Raw genomic sequence first — 14,752 nt, 5'->3', positions numbered from 1 at the left:
ACTCTTGAAATGAATGACACAGTCCCATAATGCACTAGTTCTTATACTAGATTCATTTGTGGATTTAAGTGACGACACAGGTAATAAAGTGCTTGAACACAAAATCCATCAAAGCCATTGAATGTGGAATTTGTTATCCATCACCTCATGTAAAACTGCCTTTTAAAACAAATGTAAGAACTGGTGAAACCCAGTAAACGATCAAGTAAGGTTAAGTGTAAAGCCTAATTTTATGTTCCAAAAAAGCTTTGGCTTTGGTTAAGGCCTCAAAAACATTCAGTTCAAGTCAGAAATAGCTGTACCACAGTGCATTCCATTAGTTACAGGGCAAACTTAAACCCCCTAATTCACTGTCCTGGCTTGAGCTTTGAATACTCAGCTGAGCTGAAACTTGGCCATAAGACTGAGGTGGTCAGATGGAAAAGCTTGATTTGGAAGTCCATTCTGTGACCATAGGTCTGCCTCGGACAGCAGAGCAAGTCGACCAAGTAACTTCAGACCCTTTTCCCCGTTCGGAACTACACAGAAGGAGACACAGAGTTCATAAATACACCGACATGTAGCAAGACAGACTCGAGTCAGCAGAAAGCCTTCAAATGAAATAAGCAAATGCAAATTTGATCAGATTATAAACACTGTCTGTGAGTTACCTTTACCTCGTCTGGAGAAGAAGATGTAGTCGACCATGGCGGCTCCGTCTGAGTGCAGTGTGGTGACTGCGTCGAGTGTGGTTCCTGTTATGTTCTGGTTGTACACTGAGCTTAAGTTTAAGCTGTGATATATAGTGTTTCTAAACCTTCTGTCAAAACAGAACAGAAACGGCAGGTTTAATAGAGAAATAGCTTTTTGTGACAGTAGCTTTGATGTAAACAAATGTATTAGGTTTCTCAGTTTAAAACTAAATTCAGACTAAAGGTTACCTTGGAGCAAACTGCTGCATCTCATCAGGCACTAAAAGAAATAAAAAGCACAGTGTTTTCACAAATTAACAAACAAAGAATACAAAAGAAACTTTAAAAGGGTCAAGATTTTTTAACCCTATTTGCCACTTTAGTAGCTTCTAAGCAATTTCTAGACACAAAATTCCTACAGACTAAAAATAAAATGGAAACAAAATTGGTTTGACTCATATACTTATGCCAGACTGGTCTAGCTCCCAATTTCAAATCAGGCAATGACTTAATTGAATGAATTGTGAGTGAAGACACTCCAGTTCTGGAAAGTTGGAAAACTAGACAGAATAAGAGGTTATATCTGTTCAAACCTTAATAGTCCTATTAGAGGGCCAGGTATCTACACAGATAGCATTGGCTTTGTCTTTGGATAAGAGCGTCTGCTAAATGCCGAAAATGTAAATGTATGTCTGAAGGGGAGCTGGCCGAAGCCCTGTGATGGATTGGTGCTCTGTCTTGCACACAGCATTTCCCGGTGGAACTGGACCCGCCACAAGCCTGACCAGAATTAACGTCTGATTAAAATATTAAAATATATATAAAATTAGAGGTGCCCAGGTGGCGCAGCGGGATATTCTGCTAGCACCCCAGCGCTGAGATTCTGAACTCCTTGGTTCGAAACTCTGCATTGACACAGGTCGGCTGGGCGCCATCTAGCGGGCATAATTGGCAGTGCCTGCAGCAGACACTAATTGGCCACCGTGTCTGCTAGGGCGGGATGACCAGACTATGTGGGTGGGGTCTTCAAATGCTATGCAAGGACCTTGATTAGCAGATAGAGGTGCCTGTGCAGAATGCATGGGTGAAAAAAAGAGGTCCACTAAGGACTGCGCATGGGTCAGAGGAGGCGTGAGTAGAAAATATACCCTCCTCAAATGCAACTAGGGATCCCCCAGCAGCGGAAGACAAATTGACTACGCTAAATCAGGAGAAAAATGGGAGAAAATGCATAAATAAATAGAAATAATATATAAAATTACTAAAAGAAATATGGCACAGAAATCTCTCTCTATGTCTGCCTGTATTTATATATCTTGGTATTTGTAATGTGGATATACAGATGAAGACAATTAAAGATTATTTAATATTATATATTAAATAATAATAAAAAAAAGTTACTGTCAGTATGTAAGTGTAATTGTTTTAAAATGCTGAATAAATATACAATAGTGAGTTTAGGTGAATTACTTGGGATATTGTCGGTGACACCTGGTATGAGCTCTAAGTCAGCAGGACGCACACAAGCTGCCGGGCAATAACGCAGCTGCCGCAGGAAATCATGATTGTACTGTAGTTTCCCTGCAGGAAGAGCAAATATAGCTTTATTCATAGACTCAACAGCACACACACACACACACACCACACATGGGGCTTTACAGTGACTGGGAAATGCTCACTCATCAGCTTTATATAAAGAACTTCCCTTCTCTTCACAAGCCTGAATAAAAAGTTTGGTTCTATTCTATAGAAGTCCTAAAAGGATAAATCTATATAAATAAAGAACAGTCAAGTGTCTCTGGGACACTTTGAGCTGTTTAATTATAAAAAGTTGTCCCAAAACTCTTTAATTACAAAGTCATGAAAAATTGTTTCACCCCCTAATGCCCTCCATGTTATACATGAAATGGTTTAGATCCTGATACAGTACACAATGTAATGTAAGATTTTTAATTATTTTAATTATCCATGGGAATAGTTATTGCCTATCTTACTTTGAGTAATAAGGCCTGTGTGCTGTCTAATTATTCATTCATTCAACCCATTATTCATTAACCCTTTCGTGCATAGTGGTCACTACATTGGACAGCTATTTAAAAGTCATTTTCTATGTGTGTAGGTTTTACTGTAATTGATGCATGACAGCCCTTTAAATGGACGCTAGCGAACAACCCACTATGGCGCCACCATGTGGCCAATAATTGTAAGTGCAACAAATCATATGGTAAACCAAAATAGCTGACGGAATGTCAGAAACTCTGGTGCTGTGGGGATTTCTGTAAAATTCTTCTACTAAAAGGCATCCTTGCTGGTAAATAAAATTTGAGCACAAAATGCAACATCTGAGAAGCAATACAGTCATTGTGTTGTTCAAATATTTATTTTTTTAAAGCAGTAAATTACAATTACCCACATGTCTACTAAAACGGACATCATGCATTCTGGGGATATTTCAACTACCAAATGTATTTTATACTAAATCCATATTTTGGTGAAAATACACCTCGTTTGATTTTTTTTGTAAACCACACTATTTTTAATAGTATTAAATGAATATTTTTAATGTTGTGTCTATGTGATTATATACAGAGGAGAATCACAAGGTGTTCTTTGTACCATTTGTACCTATGAGATATACTGAGATCAGATTTGGGCCTGAAAAGTATGGGCCTCAGCTCAAGGATGCAAAAAATGCACACAGATGCCAAGATGCTCTATGCACGCAAAAAACCTTGAAATGTCTTGTGCCTTTGTGCCCCGACTGCTTTGCTAAGGTATCGTAAATAGATTCCACAAACAAACCAATTCATTTTTTTCTGTTTTCACAAAGCATTGGACTGTTCATGTTTTTTCATAGCCAGTCTAGTACATGTTAAAACATGGTACCATTTTGTTGTACATCATTAAAAGTTTGTATTTTACTTCTAAATTTATTTATTTCTAAAAAAAATGTATGTTCTATTCATTGGGCTGTTAATGAAATATCACTATCAGTGAAACTCAAATGCATGCTGTCCACCTGAGTAGACACATGAATAACTCCTAATTAATTACACTTAAAAATAAAAAAAACTATTAAAAAAATAGTTGTATTAGCCTGAAAGGAAAATTAAACAATTCTGGAAAAAAATCTTGATTCCTGTTGTTATAATTCATGCATAAATGGGTTAAATAAAGTGAGTAAATTAACTGGTTGACCTGGGTAACTAAGGCAGGGTAACTGGTTTTGAAAATAAAATTTCACAGTTCACAGTATAAAAAGACACACTGGCACACAAATAAATGCATCTCCACTGACCTGATTCTTTGACATGAGGCTCAGAGACATTAGAGTACTGACAGTTATCGTTGATGCCCAGGCTGCTGGGCCACAATGGCGCATACAGCCTCCTGTGATAGGTTTTGTAGGACAGGTCTTCCTGACCAGAGACCTGCAATTACAAATGGAACAAAAAAAGCTTAAAAAAAAGGCCTAAAACAGTGAATCAGATTCATCAGATTTTTCCAATATTACCCATTGACACTTTGTAAACTGATAAGACAGAGCTAAAATACACATTCAACAAATCCTACAAATGTCAACATGTTGCCCTGTACTGAGAAATGAAACACTGCTACATTCAGCACCTGCCCTTATATTCAGTTAATTCTACAACAACCAATCACATCCATATTTTGCTAACAAACACTGAAATCGATTAATTGAAACACACCATCCATGCTGGCATCCCGTGGTAGTAGAGCCAGCCAGTGCTGATCAGCTCGTACAGAGGCATGTTGGGTGTGGAGTTTAAGTCCCCACACAGAATGACCTCACAGTCGTGCCCTTTGACCTTACACTGCTTGGTTACTTTGTCAATTTCAGCCAGCACTATAGCGAGCTGAGCCAGTTTCACATCTCCTCTCCTGGGGTTGAACAGCAGGTGTGTGTTGGCTACACAGATGGGTCTGAATGTCAGGCCTTCACTGCGTGCTGCAGTTGGTTGAAGGAGGAGCACGATGCCCACGTTGTCCCGGTCCAGCAGTTCACAGTCATTGCGCTGGAACTCGAGCAGGCTGACCGACAGCTGTGTGAAGAGCTGGGTGTTGTAACACACCGCACAGCCGTCTGTTTTTGTGCCAGTGCGGCGCTTGTAAACACAGTAATAGCCTGGAGAAAGCAAAAATAAGCAATGAAGATGACCACTTGATGAAACTTTGTAGAAAATGGTTAATAACTGCACACATTCACACAATGTAAAGATTTGTTTAGATTTTTCAAATCATTCTAAAGCCCACTCTGGCAAAAAATACATTTTATAAAATGCATTTTTCCCCTTTTTTCTCCCAATTTAGCATAGCCAATCTGCTGTTGGGAATCCCAATGACATCCAGGGTGGGTGTATATTTGCCTGACACACAACCATTCCAACGTGTGCGCAGTCCACCTATCCCTTCTTATCCACCTATACTTCAATGGATTTGCGTGTGAGGTTGGATTTGCGTATGGAGAGCCCCGTCCCAATCTCTGCTCTCCTTCACTTTCAATTAGTGCCCTACATCAAATGTGATAGAAAACAATGACAACATATGACCCATCGTTTTTAAAAAATACATACAATAAATTCAATTAAAAGATTTAATGAATTTAATTATTAGGATTTCTAGGGTGGCAGGCAGCAGAGTAAGACACGCTGTGTTCTGCAGAATAATTTAAGTATACTGACTGATAAGGTGCACTCTGGTGGAGCAGTCTGTTACAATAGCCCACCACCACTGAGACTTAAGCCAGCTGGGCATCTGTACAGACATGATTGGCTATGTCTCGGTTGGGGGTTGCAAGTCCTGCAATTAATATGTGCTCTGTCCAGGTTATTTGGCTTGCACCCAGTGTTTCCTTGTGGAACCAGTCCCACCGCGGCCTCTGTTTATTGCAGTGGTAGCTCTTAATTGTAAGCTTAGTTGTTAAGGAGATGGCCTAGTAATTAGAAGGTCCTGGTTCAGGCCACACCACTATCAGGTTGTCATTGTTGGGCCCTTGAGCTCAATTGCCTGGAATGTACGTGGTCAAACTGGTGCCAAAAACTGCCAAATACTACTGATATTGATATGATATATTTATAAATGTAACACTAACTGAACAACCTTAAAATTTACATGCTGCGGCATGTAGGGGAAATGTGCTCACCCATCTCAGTCAGGGCTGGTTGCATTTGCTCCAGGTAGTGATTCTCTTGGACTTCTTGAAGACAAATAATCTGTAAAGGTTTAAAAACATATATGACCAAAAAAAATCATGCTTTCATGTGTATCACAGCTTTAACTATAACCCATGCTTTATTTATAATTTCCAGCTGCTTTTGTATTTAGGAGCAATCACAGCAGCTCATTCTGGTCTGCATACTTAATTTGGCAGTTTTTAGGCCAGATGGCCTTCAGGTGCAGCTCCTAATAGCTAGGCTATTTGATCAGTCAGTGATGTACAGTAACTCACATCAGGCTCCCAGGTCTGAAGCTCTCTTAGGAAGGTTTGAAAGCGGTATTCCCATGCCAGCACATCCTCTGAGCAGTGTGCATACAACCTTGAGTTAGCCTCTAGCAGGTCCTGGGCCAGGATGTTGTAGGACATTACAGTGAAGTAGAACTTGGAGCCTGGGTCTGCAAAGGTAGCGTCATCATTTTCACTCAGGTCCTCCCACACCCTCCACATCACTAAATAGCAAAACAAAAAAGAGCTCTGCTTTAAGACAAATGCTACTCACACAAATACAGTACCAACAAAATGCTAAATACTTAAGAAACTTAGAAACTTAGAAAAGAATGTTGTTTTAATTAATAAAAAAAAACTAGGATTGTCAATGATTAATCGGTTAACTGATAATAGATAAAACTATTTAATATTGTTCAATTATTGTTGTTAGTTAAAACTATCATTTAAGTTTATTCCCAACAGCTGATGCTTTATTGGAACTGGGAGTGGAGCTACATGTGGATCTCAGTGTAATGTTTTTTTAAAACAAAAATTATGTGTATATTGTTATCACATCCAAGCATAAAGGCAGAAAATCAGCTTATTTTGCAGATAAGTACTAGTCTAGTAGTCTACTACACTAGCCTACCACGGGGTACCTGTGAAATCGTGCTATCGGCCAGCTGGGAATCTACATAGACATGACTGGCTAATTTAGGATTGGCGGTCTGTCCAGGGTATTCATGCCTTTAGGCTCACTGTTTGGTAAAACTGACCCAGACCAGGATAAAATGGTTGAGAAAATGAATGTCTAGTTAGCACTTGTATTAAAATGTTCACTGCTGAACAACATATACAATCTACACTGTGAATGCTGAACTGGTTCTGTTCACGGTGTTCATCTAAACGGTTCAGGACAATAAAAGCACGCACAAATAGACTAAGGAACAGGAGACATTTTTGCCCAGAGCTGTGGCCTCCATCACACACCACAGAACTGAAAAAGACTGAGCACACACACAAACACAGGACTAAGGGTCGCACACGGACTATGCAGCATTTGCACACACAGTCAGTATTTAATATTTAAAGCTACAATGTAAATTTACTTAAGAGTGCAAAGATTTTTATTTTTGTCTTATTTTTAGAGTGTAAATAATTTTTTGTGATTACTGCTACAGTCTTTTCTCTACTGCTGCTACTCTATTGGAGAGATGTCATTTAAAATTTCATTGTACCTGTGTATAGTGACAATAAAGATTCTATTTTATTCTATTCTATTCTAACTGCCACGTTTACCATTATGCTGTGTTTTATTTACTAAAGCATAATGACTTTGCTGATATGAAACTGTAACTTTATATGTTTTAATGGTACGCTCTAGGCTTGTCTGTTATCGGTGAAAAATAATCAACAATTAAAAAGAGAACGGAAATGTATCTTTTAATGTCCAGTTCAAACTAATTTCACCACACCAAACTGAAGCTGAAACAGGAAGAGGCCTTCCCCAAACTAGTGCCACAAAACTGAAAGCATATTTATTGAAAACTGTTAGCAATAGCTATGACACAATAATTAGAAAGGGTAGCCACATACTTTTGGCCATGTAGTGTATGTGGTAAATGCCATGCAGCAAGAAACAAGCAAAACAAGCATTACCTTCAAAACAGTTGCTCTCTTGAACTGTAGGGTAGTAGCTCATGCTAGGAAACTGTGCTAAGGAAGAGTTCGTCACCTCTGACAGCCCTAGTCCCACTGGAAAATGCCAACCTGTGGGTGCAGACTGGGCCCATGTTTGATCACTGATGGTCTGTGCATGATTATCTGCAAGTAAAGTACTTAAGTTGTACAAAGGACAAGCAGCACCGACAAGGTCTTTAATTTCTCCTGTGTTTCTGTCCATTTGAAATCCAAGCTGGTTTTCATGTGTAAATGCACCAACACGAGTCACTTCTGCTGGTTGTGTATAATCATAACGTATCCACTCATTACCACCCTCTGGTGTTATTTCAAGTGGCATGGTTTCATGACCACCTTCTATTTTATTAGGTAGGTCTGTATTATCAAGTGTAGCATATGCATAAGTGCCTAAAGCAGCCACTAGATGTGAATTTGTGTGCAATGGAACCCGTCCGTCTGCTGCTAAAGCTGACGCTACTGGCTTTTCACCTGGCGTCACCAATGCCATCCCTGCTGCAGCAGCAGATGCCTCCCTTGCAATCGCTGATTCTAGCTGCTCACTGTCCTGCAGTAATCTGTTCATATCGCCACCCGTTCCTGCAGCCTGTTCCTCAGCAAGGTCACTATCCAGCTTTAGCACCAAATTGGAGTTGTTTCCCTCATTTAAAGGTTCAGGATCAATATTCATGGAATTTTTTACATAGATATTCTCCCCTTCTTTGTGAAACATTGCTACGTCCAAATCCTGCCGCTGACAATTCTTCTCTTCTGTGCCCTTTATGATCTCCAAAACAGATTCACCATCCACCAGTCCATTAGTGTTCCTCCTCTTCCAGTGAGTGGATTTAGGTGTCTCGGAAAGCTCACTTGCAGTGCTGCACCACTGATCCAACAAGACAGACTGCTGCTCATTAAGCCTTCTGTAAGGACTTGGACCATCACAATCCCACAATCCTTTGCCATTTATGAATACAGGACGATCGTTCCACCACAGTTCTGTATAAAACAGACAAGGTTATAAAACATCATAAAACATATCATATTAAGAGGCTTAAAAGTATTACACTTGCTAACAAATTTCCAAGAGTCCATATTTTCAGACACACCTCAGCAATCAGTTAAGTCTTTAAAAAGCAAGTAAAGTTTGTTTGTTTGTTTATTAGGATTTTAACGTCATGTTTTACACTTTGGTTATTCATGACAGGAACGGTAGTTATTCATTACACAAGGTTCCTCAGTCCACAAGGTTATATCGAACACGCAGTCTTGGACAATTTAGAGTCTCCAATTCACCTCACTTGCATGTCTTTGGACTGTGGGAGGAAACCGGAGCACCCAGAGGAAACCCACACAGACACGGGGAGAACATGCAAACTCCACACTGAAAGGACCCGAACCGCCCCACCTGGGGATCGAACCCAGGACCTTCTTGAAAAAGCAAGTAAAGAATCAAGTTCTTTATAAATGTACAGTCAGTATGAAGTTTATGTTCCAAAAAAAGTTGGGACATTTTTGTTTGTTTGCTTGTCTGCACATTGTTGTGATATTCACAGCATAAGCAGTGTTTAATATTTTACTAGGGTCTGTCTTATATTTGTGTATTCAGACTTATATTAGTAAGAAATTTGAGTATTATGGGACATTTTTGTAAAATGCATTTAAAAAAAAAAAATCTTTAACTGTCAGAAGTACTAAAAAGACTTAAGTTTTGGCTGACCAACTTGATTGTATTTTGTAAATTCAATGATTAAGAGGTGTGTCCCAATACTTTTGCCAACTGATTTAAATACTTACCCATGCTAGTTATCATAAGAATTAAAACAATTTTACATGAGTTGTTTGACCAAAATAAATGCACATTTTGCTTGTAAGAGAAGTACATGTAAGGTTTAGGGAATCGACATTTTTGATAATTTTCTTTAATTCACTTATTACAATTATTTAGCATAAATCATTGTGGCACCTGTAGGTAACGCTCGGACTCAATCCCAAATAGCGCTTCCACTATACACGCAAAGCCCTATGTAGTGTGTAAAAAAAAAACAGATTCACACCCTAACTAGTGCACTTTCCAAAGAAAACTAGCCCACATTTGGGATACAGCCCTAACCAGACGCCAAACAGCTGAAGTAGCATATAGCACTGGACATGTAGAAAAACTAATAACGTTATCGTTAATCGTACGAGGTTAATTTCGATATAACTTCGTATATTTGGTTGTAACATTAATGTAATTTGGCTGAGGCAATTCATGCGTAACTATTAGCATGGCTGCTAGCTCGCTAACACTTGAGCATAGAGTGAACGTGTAGCAGCGTGAGGTTCTTACCTGAGAGTTTAGTCAGGAGTTTACTTAAAGGATAGAGCCCATAATATATAAGGCTTCCAATCATGACGCAAATACTGGTCAACTATTCATTTCAGGGCAGCCCAAGAATTGTACTTATCCCTCCGTTCTTCACCCTGTTGTACAAGTGTGTATGTGTTGACCGCAAGGGACGCCAAACATGAACACCACTATGAGGCTAAAATCGCTGCCGTAGTGAACGCAGCTTAACAGAGGTGGCAGCACCTTAATGTTTCATGCAGTTGACATTGATCAATAAATATTCAATTAATCAATCTTAATCACGGGGAAATAAAGCTATCCGATATCCGAAGTTTTCTAGCAGTTTTACTAAGAGCTGTGAGCCTGTTAAACACCCATTCCAAAATCATGAGTCTATGGAGACCCATTCCCTTCTGCACTATTCTGGAAGTTTTGTGACAGTCTGGTCAAAAGAGCATTCTTGAGGTCAGGCACTGATGTTCATTTGATCTTTTAGGTGTCTGATGGGGATCAGAACACCTAAACACAGAAAGAACCTAAGAATCAAACCCAGGACCTTTAAAATCATTCAAAGCCCAAGATTGCCATGACACGTCCTTAGAAATGTATGTTCACTTCCGAACTTTTAAGTAGTTCCACACGAGAATTAAGCATTTACTGAATTAAACAAATTAATAAAACAGTTGGGAGATAAAACTTTCACTTTATACATACACCAATCAGCCATAACATTAAAACCACCTCCTTGTTTCTACACTCACTGTCCCTGTTATTAGCTCTACTTACCATATAGGAGCACTTTATGTTTTACAATTACTGGCTGTAGTCCATCTATTTCTCTACATACCCTTTTAGCCTGTATTCACCCTGTTTCTCAATAGTCAGGACCCCCACAGAGCAGGTATTATTTGGGTGGTTGTGCTGGTATGAGTGGATAAGACACAGCAATGCTGGTGGAGTTTTTAAACACCTCACTACCACTGCTGGACTGAGAATAGTCCACCAACCAAAAATATCCAGCCAACAGCTCCCCGTGGGCAGCATCTTGTGACCACGGATGAAGGTCTAGAAGATGACCAACTCAAACAGCAGCAATAGATGAGCGATCGTCTCTGACTTTACATCTACAAGGTGGACCAACTAGGTAGGAGTGTCTAATAGAGTGGACAGTTAGTGGACATGGTATTTAAAAACTCCAGCAGCGCTTCTGTGTTTGATGATACCAGCATAACACACACTAACACACCACTGCAGTCCTGAGAATCATCCACCACCTATATGATACCTGCTCTGTGGTGGTCCTGACCATTGAAGAACAGGATAAAAGCAGGATAAAAAAGTATGTAAAGAAACATATGGACTACAGTCAGTAATTGTAGAACTTCAAAGTGCTTCTATATGGTAAGTGGAGCTGATAAAATAGACAGTGTGTGTAGAAACAAGGAGGTGGTTTTAATGTTATGGCTGATCAGTGTATATTTGTACAAATGTTCACACGTTGCATTTTGTTATACGTGTAGTTGTGAGGATATTAGAAGGTCTTGAAAACACCATGTTGAAATCTGATGATTGATCACATTGTGCTTATATCATGAATATTACATGACTGTGCAGGGGCCAGTAGGCTAAGCACTAAAAGTAATTCCACAGGCTGCACAGGTATCACATGGATTCCTGTTGCTAAGACTGTAAACCATTAAGATTAAACTGACTGAAACACTTCATCAAATGAAGCACCAAGCTCTGGAAACAAATACATATCCTGCTTTATATAAATTAATAACTCGAGTTTAATTCACTGTTCGAGTATATTTTTGGAGAACTGCAACATGAACGAGTCTATCTTGTCACTGGATTCCCTTTGCCTGGCTGAGAGAGACAGCCCATATGAAACTGAACTGGAGGACGAGTGGGACATAGATCATAAAGGTTGGTGTATTGATTTGTTTTGCTTTCATTAAACGTGGCCTGGCACCGTGTCAGAGCAGGCATTGTAGGTACTATGTAATTCTTCTATATACTGTATGCGTGGAGTTTGTCATCTTCTTACAGTTTGTGTGTAGGTTGTCTCCCAGTTCCCAAAAAATAAGCTAGCAGTTGTACCAGCTACCAGTTGTGTTACTGAGTGAATAAGTGAGGGTGTATACATGTCTAATGTTCAGTGTTTCCAGCTATGTCCCAGAATCATCAGACACCTAATCAAGATGAATTGGTGACCAAATATTGATGTGTGCATATGGATTAAATAATGATTTAGTTATTAGGTTTTTACATTATGTAAAATATGAATTATGAAGAAACACAAAATAACATAAATAAAGGTTTAATTATTTTAAGGTGAAAGCAAAAACTATGTTCAAGCTGTAGCCTAGTGGTTAAGGCACAGGACTAGTAATCCATAGGTTGCTGGTTCAAGCCCCACCACTGCTAGGTTGCTGCTGTTGGGCCCTTGAGCAAGGCCCTTAACCCTCAGTTGCTCAGACTCTATACTGTACTGTAAGTCGCTTTGGATAAAGGCATCTGCTAAATGCTGAAAATGTCAAATGTTTAGAAAAAAATATGCCTGCAGAATAGGTGTGAGAATTGTTTATTAAAATGTTTAAGACGATTAGACATTGTCACTTTTTGTTACAACAGAAAGGAAGACTACTGGAAAAGACATTTCCACTGCCGAGGTGTACCTGCAGGCATGTAAGCTGGTGGGTGTTGTACCTGTTAGTTACTTCCTGAGAAACCTCGGATCTGCCACCATCAACCTCAACCATCACGGTCTTGGACCTTTAGGAGGAAAGGCTCTGGCCATAGCTCTTGTGGTAAATAAGATAATGTGTGATAGAGTTATCTGTTTCCTATAAAACTGGGGTTAGAGGATAAACCATGTTTGTAACTCCCCATCACACACACACACACACACACACACACATTTCACAATTTGATTTTTTTCATTTTAGAATAATCTGCTGTACATTTCTGCACATTAGCTTCAGCAATAATGTGCACACTGCTTCTGTTAAACGCTCCTTTGCTGACCATAGCTGCCTTGAAGATTGCCGTTTTAGTTGTTCAATGTTTAACCTAATAATGGATATTAACAACCAGGTTTTTTTTGAGTTCCTGACAAATGAGAAGAGCAAAAGCAACATTTTTGTGTGTTTTGCAAACATTTTATGTATTCCCATATAGCCTTATCTATGCTTGTTTGTTTGTTTATTAGGATTTTAATATCATTTTACACTTTGGTTACATTCATGACAAGAACCTTATTTAGGTTATATTGAACACAGTCTTGGGACACTTTAGTATCTCCAATTCACCTCACTTGCATGTCTTTGGACTGTGGGAGGAAACTGGAGCACCCGGAGGAAACCCACGCGGACACAGGGACAACATGCAAACTCCCACAGAAAGGACCTGGACCGCTCCACCTGGGGGCATTATCTATGTAACAATAACATTCTAGCACTATTCTTAAGACAAAAAAAATAATATAAAAAAAATACAGGTTGTGCCCCCCAGTTTAGAAATTTCTGCACTACCAACCAAAGGTATAAAAGGTTTATTCCTAAAATGTATTACACCAGGAGCAAGCACATTAGCCTTGGTTAATGAAAACTAGTGAATGTTTACATTCTTATACTATACATCTTATTTTTAAACGTATTTGTTATTTATTTTAAATGATATGGTTTAATGTACTAACAATTTCTATGTCTTACACAGACTGATTTGCATACCACAACTTTGGAACTGGCTGATAATTACCTGCTGGCTGAGGGAACAAGGTATCTTGTGCAGATGCTGAAGGCCAATTTCATCATTCAGAATTTGGTAATTTTGTCATAGTTGTCATAGATAGTATGATTATTAAAAATAGCTGTCTAATCATTTAAAGTGAAAAGTCATTATTATGTAGAGAAAAGCAAGTATTGTCCAGAACAGACATACCACTACCTAGTCACTAGATGGCAATAAAGTCTTAAGAGCAGTCTTAGAACATTTACTGTATCCAACACTTTATAATACTGTATTTTAATACTGAATGTTATGTATATACTGCAGTGCATAAATTCACTTTAAGCATGTTAATCTGATGTGCTTTGTAGGTTAAAATCTGAACAAAAGACTAAGAGTATGTATTTATAGGCATAAACACGTTTGAAAACACCAGTATTGATGAAGAACATATCCATATACATGTTTATATTTGCACTTTGTTGCAAAGCTATCCTTAGTAATTACAGCTTTTAAGACATTAATGGTTAGAAATAATTAGCTTATTGCAGCATTGGTTTAGCTTAGGTCATGTTATGGAATTTCAAAACTTCCTTATTTGTGGTTTACTGAACTTACCACTTACAGTTTGGAAAAAATAACAATTTTGTTCCTAAAAATTAAACAAAGGTTATTATTACTTTTACTATGATTGCTACTCCTGGGCGGCACGGTGGCTAAGTGGGTAGCACTGTCGCCTCACAGCAAGAAGGTCCTGGGTTTGATCCCCAGGTGGGGCGGTCCGGGTCCGGGAGTTTGCATTTCTCCCTGTGTCTGCGTGGGTTTCCTCCGGGTGCTCCGGTTTCCTCCCACAGTCCAAAAACATGCAGCTAGGCTAATTGGAGACACTGA

General features: G+C 39.0%; 1 protein-coding gene across 1 annotated transcript; it reads right to left on the bottom strand.

Annotated features, from left to right (window-relative positions):
• Positions 1-283: 283 nt before the first annotated feature.
• LOC134307485 (protein angel homolog 1-like) lies at positions 284-10,285 on the bottom strand. The gene is made up of 10 exons (XM_062990474.1): positions 10,130-10,285; positions 7,780-8,796; positions 6,145-6,362; positions 5,839-5,908; positions 4,385-4,821; positions 3,970-4,102; positions 2,142-2,252; positions 921-951; positions 657-799; positions 284-518 (listed from the first exon to the last, which is right to left on the bottom strand). The coding sequence occupies exons 1-10, from the start codon at positions 10,191-10,193 to the stop codon at positions 376-378; spliced, it is 2,367 nt and encodes a 788-aa protein (XP_062846544.1). The 5' UTR covers positions 10,194-10,285; the 3' UTR covers positions 284-375.
• Positions 10,286-14,752: the final 4,467 nt, after the last annotated feature.

The sequence above is a fragment of the Trichomycterus rosablanca genome, unplaced genomic scaffold, assembly GCF_030014385.1.
Source record: "Trichomycterus rosablanca isolate fTriRos1 unplaced genomic scaffold, fTriRos1.hap1 scaffold_275, whole genome shotgun sequence".
In the NCBI taxonomy this organism is placed as follows: Eukaryota; Metazoa; Chordata; class Actinopteri; order Siluriformes; family Trichomycteridae; genus Trichomycterus; species Trichomycterus rosablanca.
Note: the sequence above shows the minus strand (reverse complement) of the source record. Positions and strands in the feature narration are given on the sequence as shown.

Excerpts from the sequence above, each read along its gene's own strand:
- LOC134307485 (XM_062990474.1), bottom strand. The coding sequence starts at position 10,193 with ATGATTGGAAGCCTTATATATTATGGGCTCTATCCTTTAAGTAAACTC. Across the intron at positions 5,909-6,144 it reads TTCAGACCTGGGAGCCTGAT|ATTATTTGTCTTCAAGAAGT; the intron begins GTGAGTTACTGT and ends AAACCTTTACAG. Across the intron at positions 519-656 it reads CATCTTCTTCTCCAGACGAG|TTCCGAACGGGGAAAAGGGT; the intron begins GTAAAGGTAACT and ends CCTTCTGTGTAG.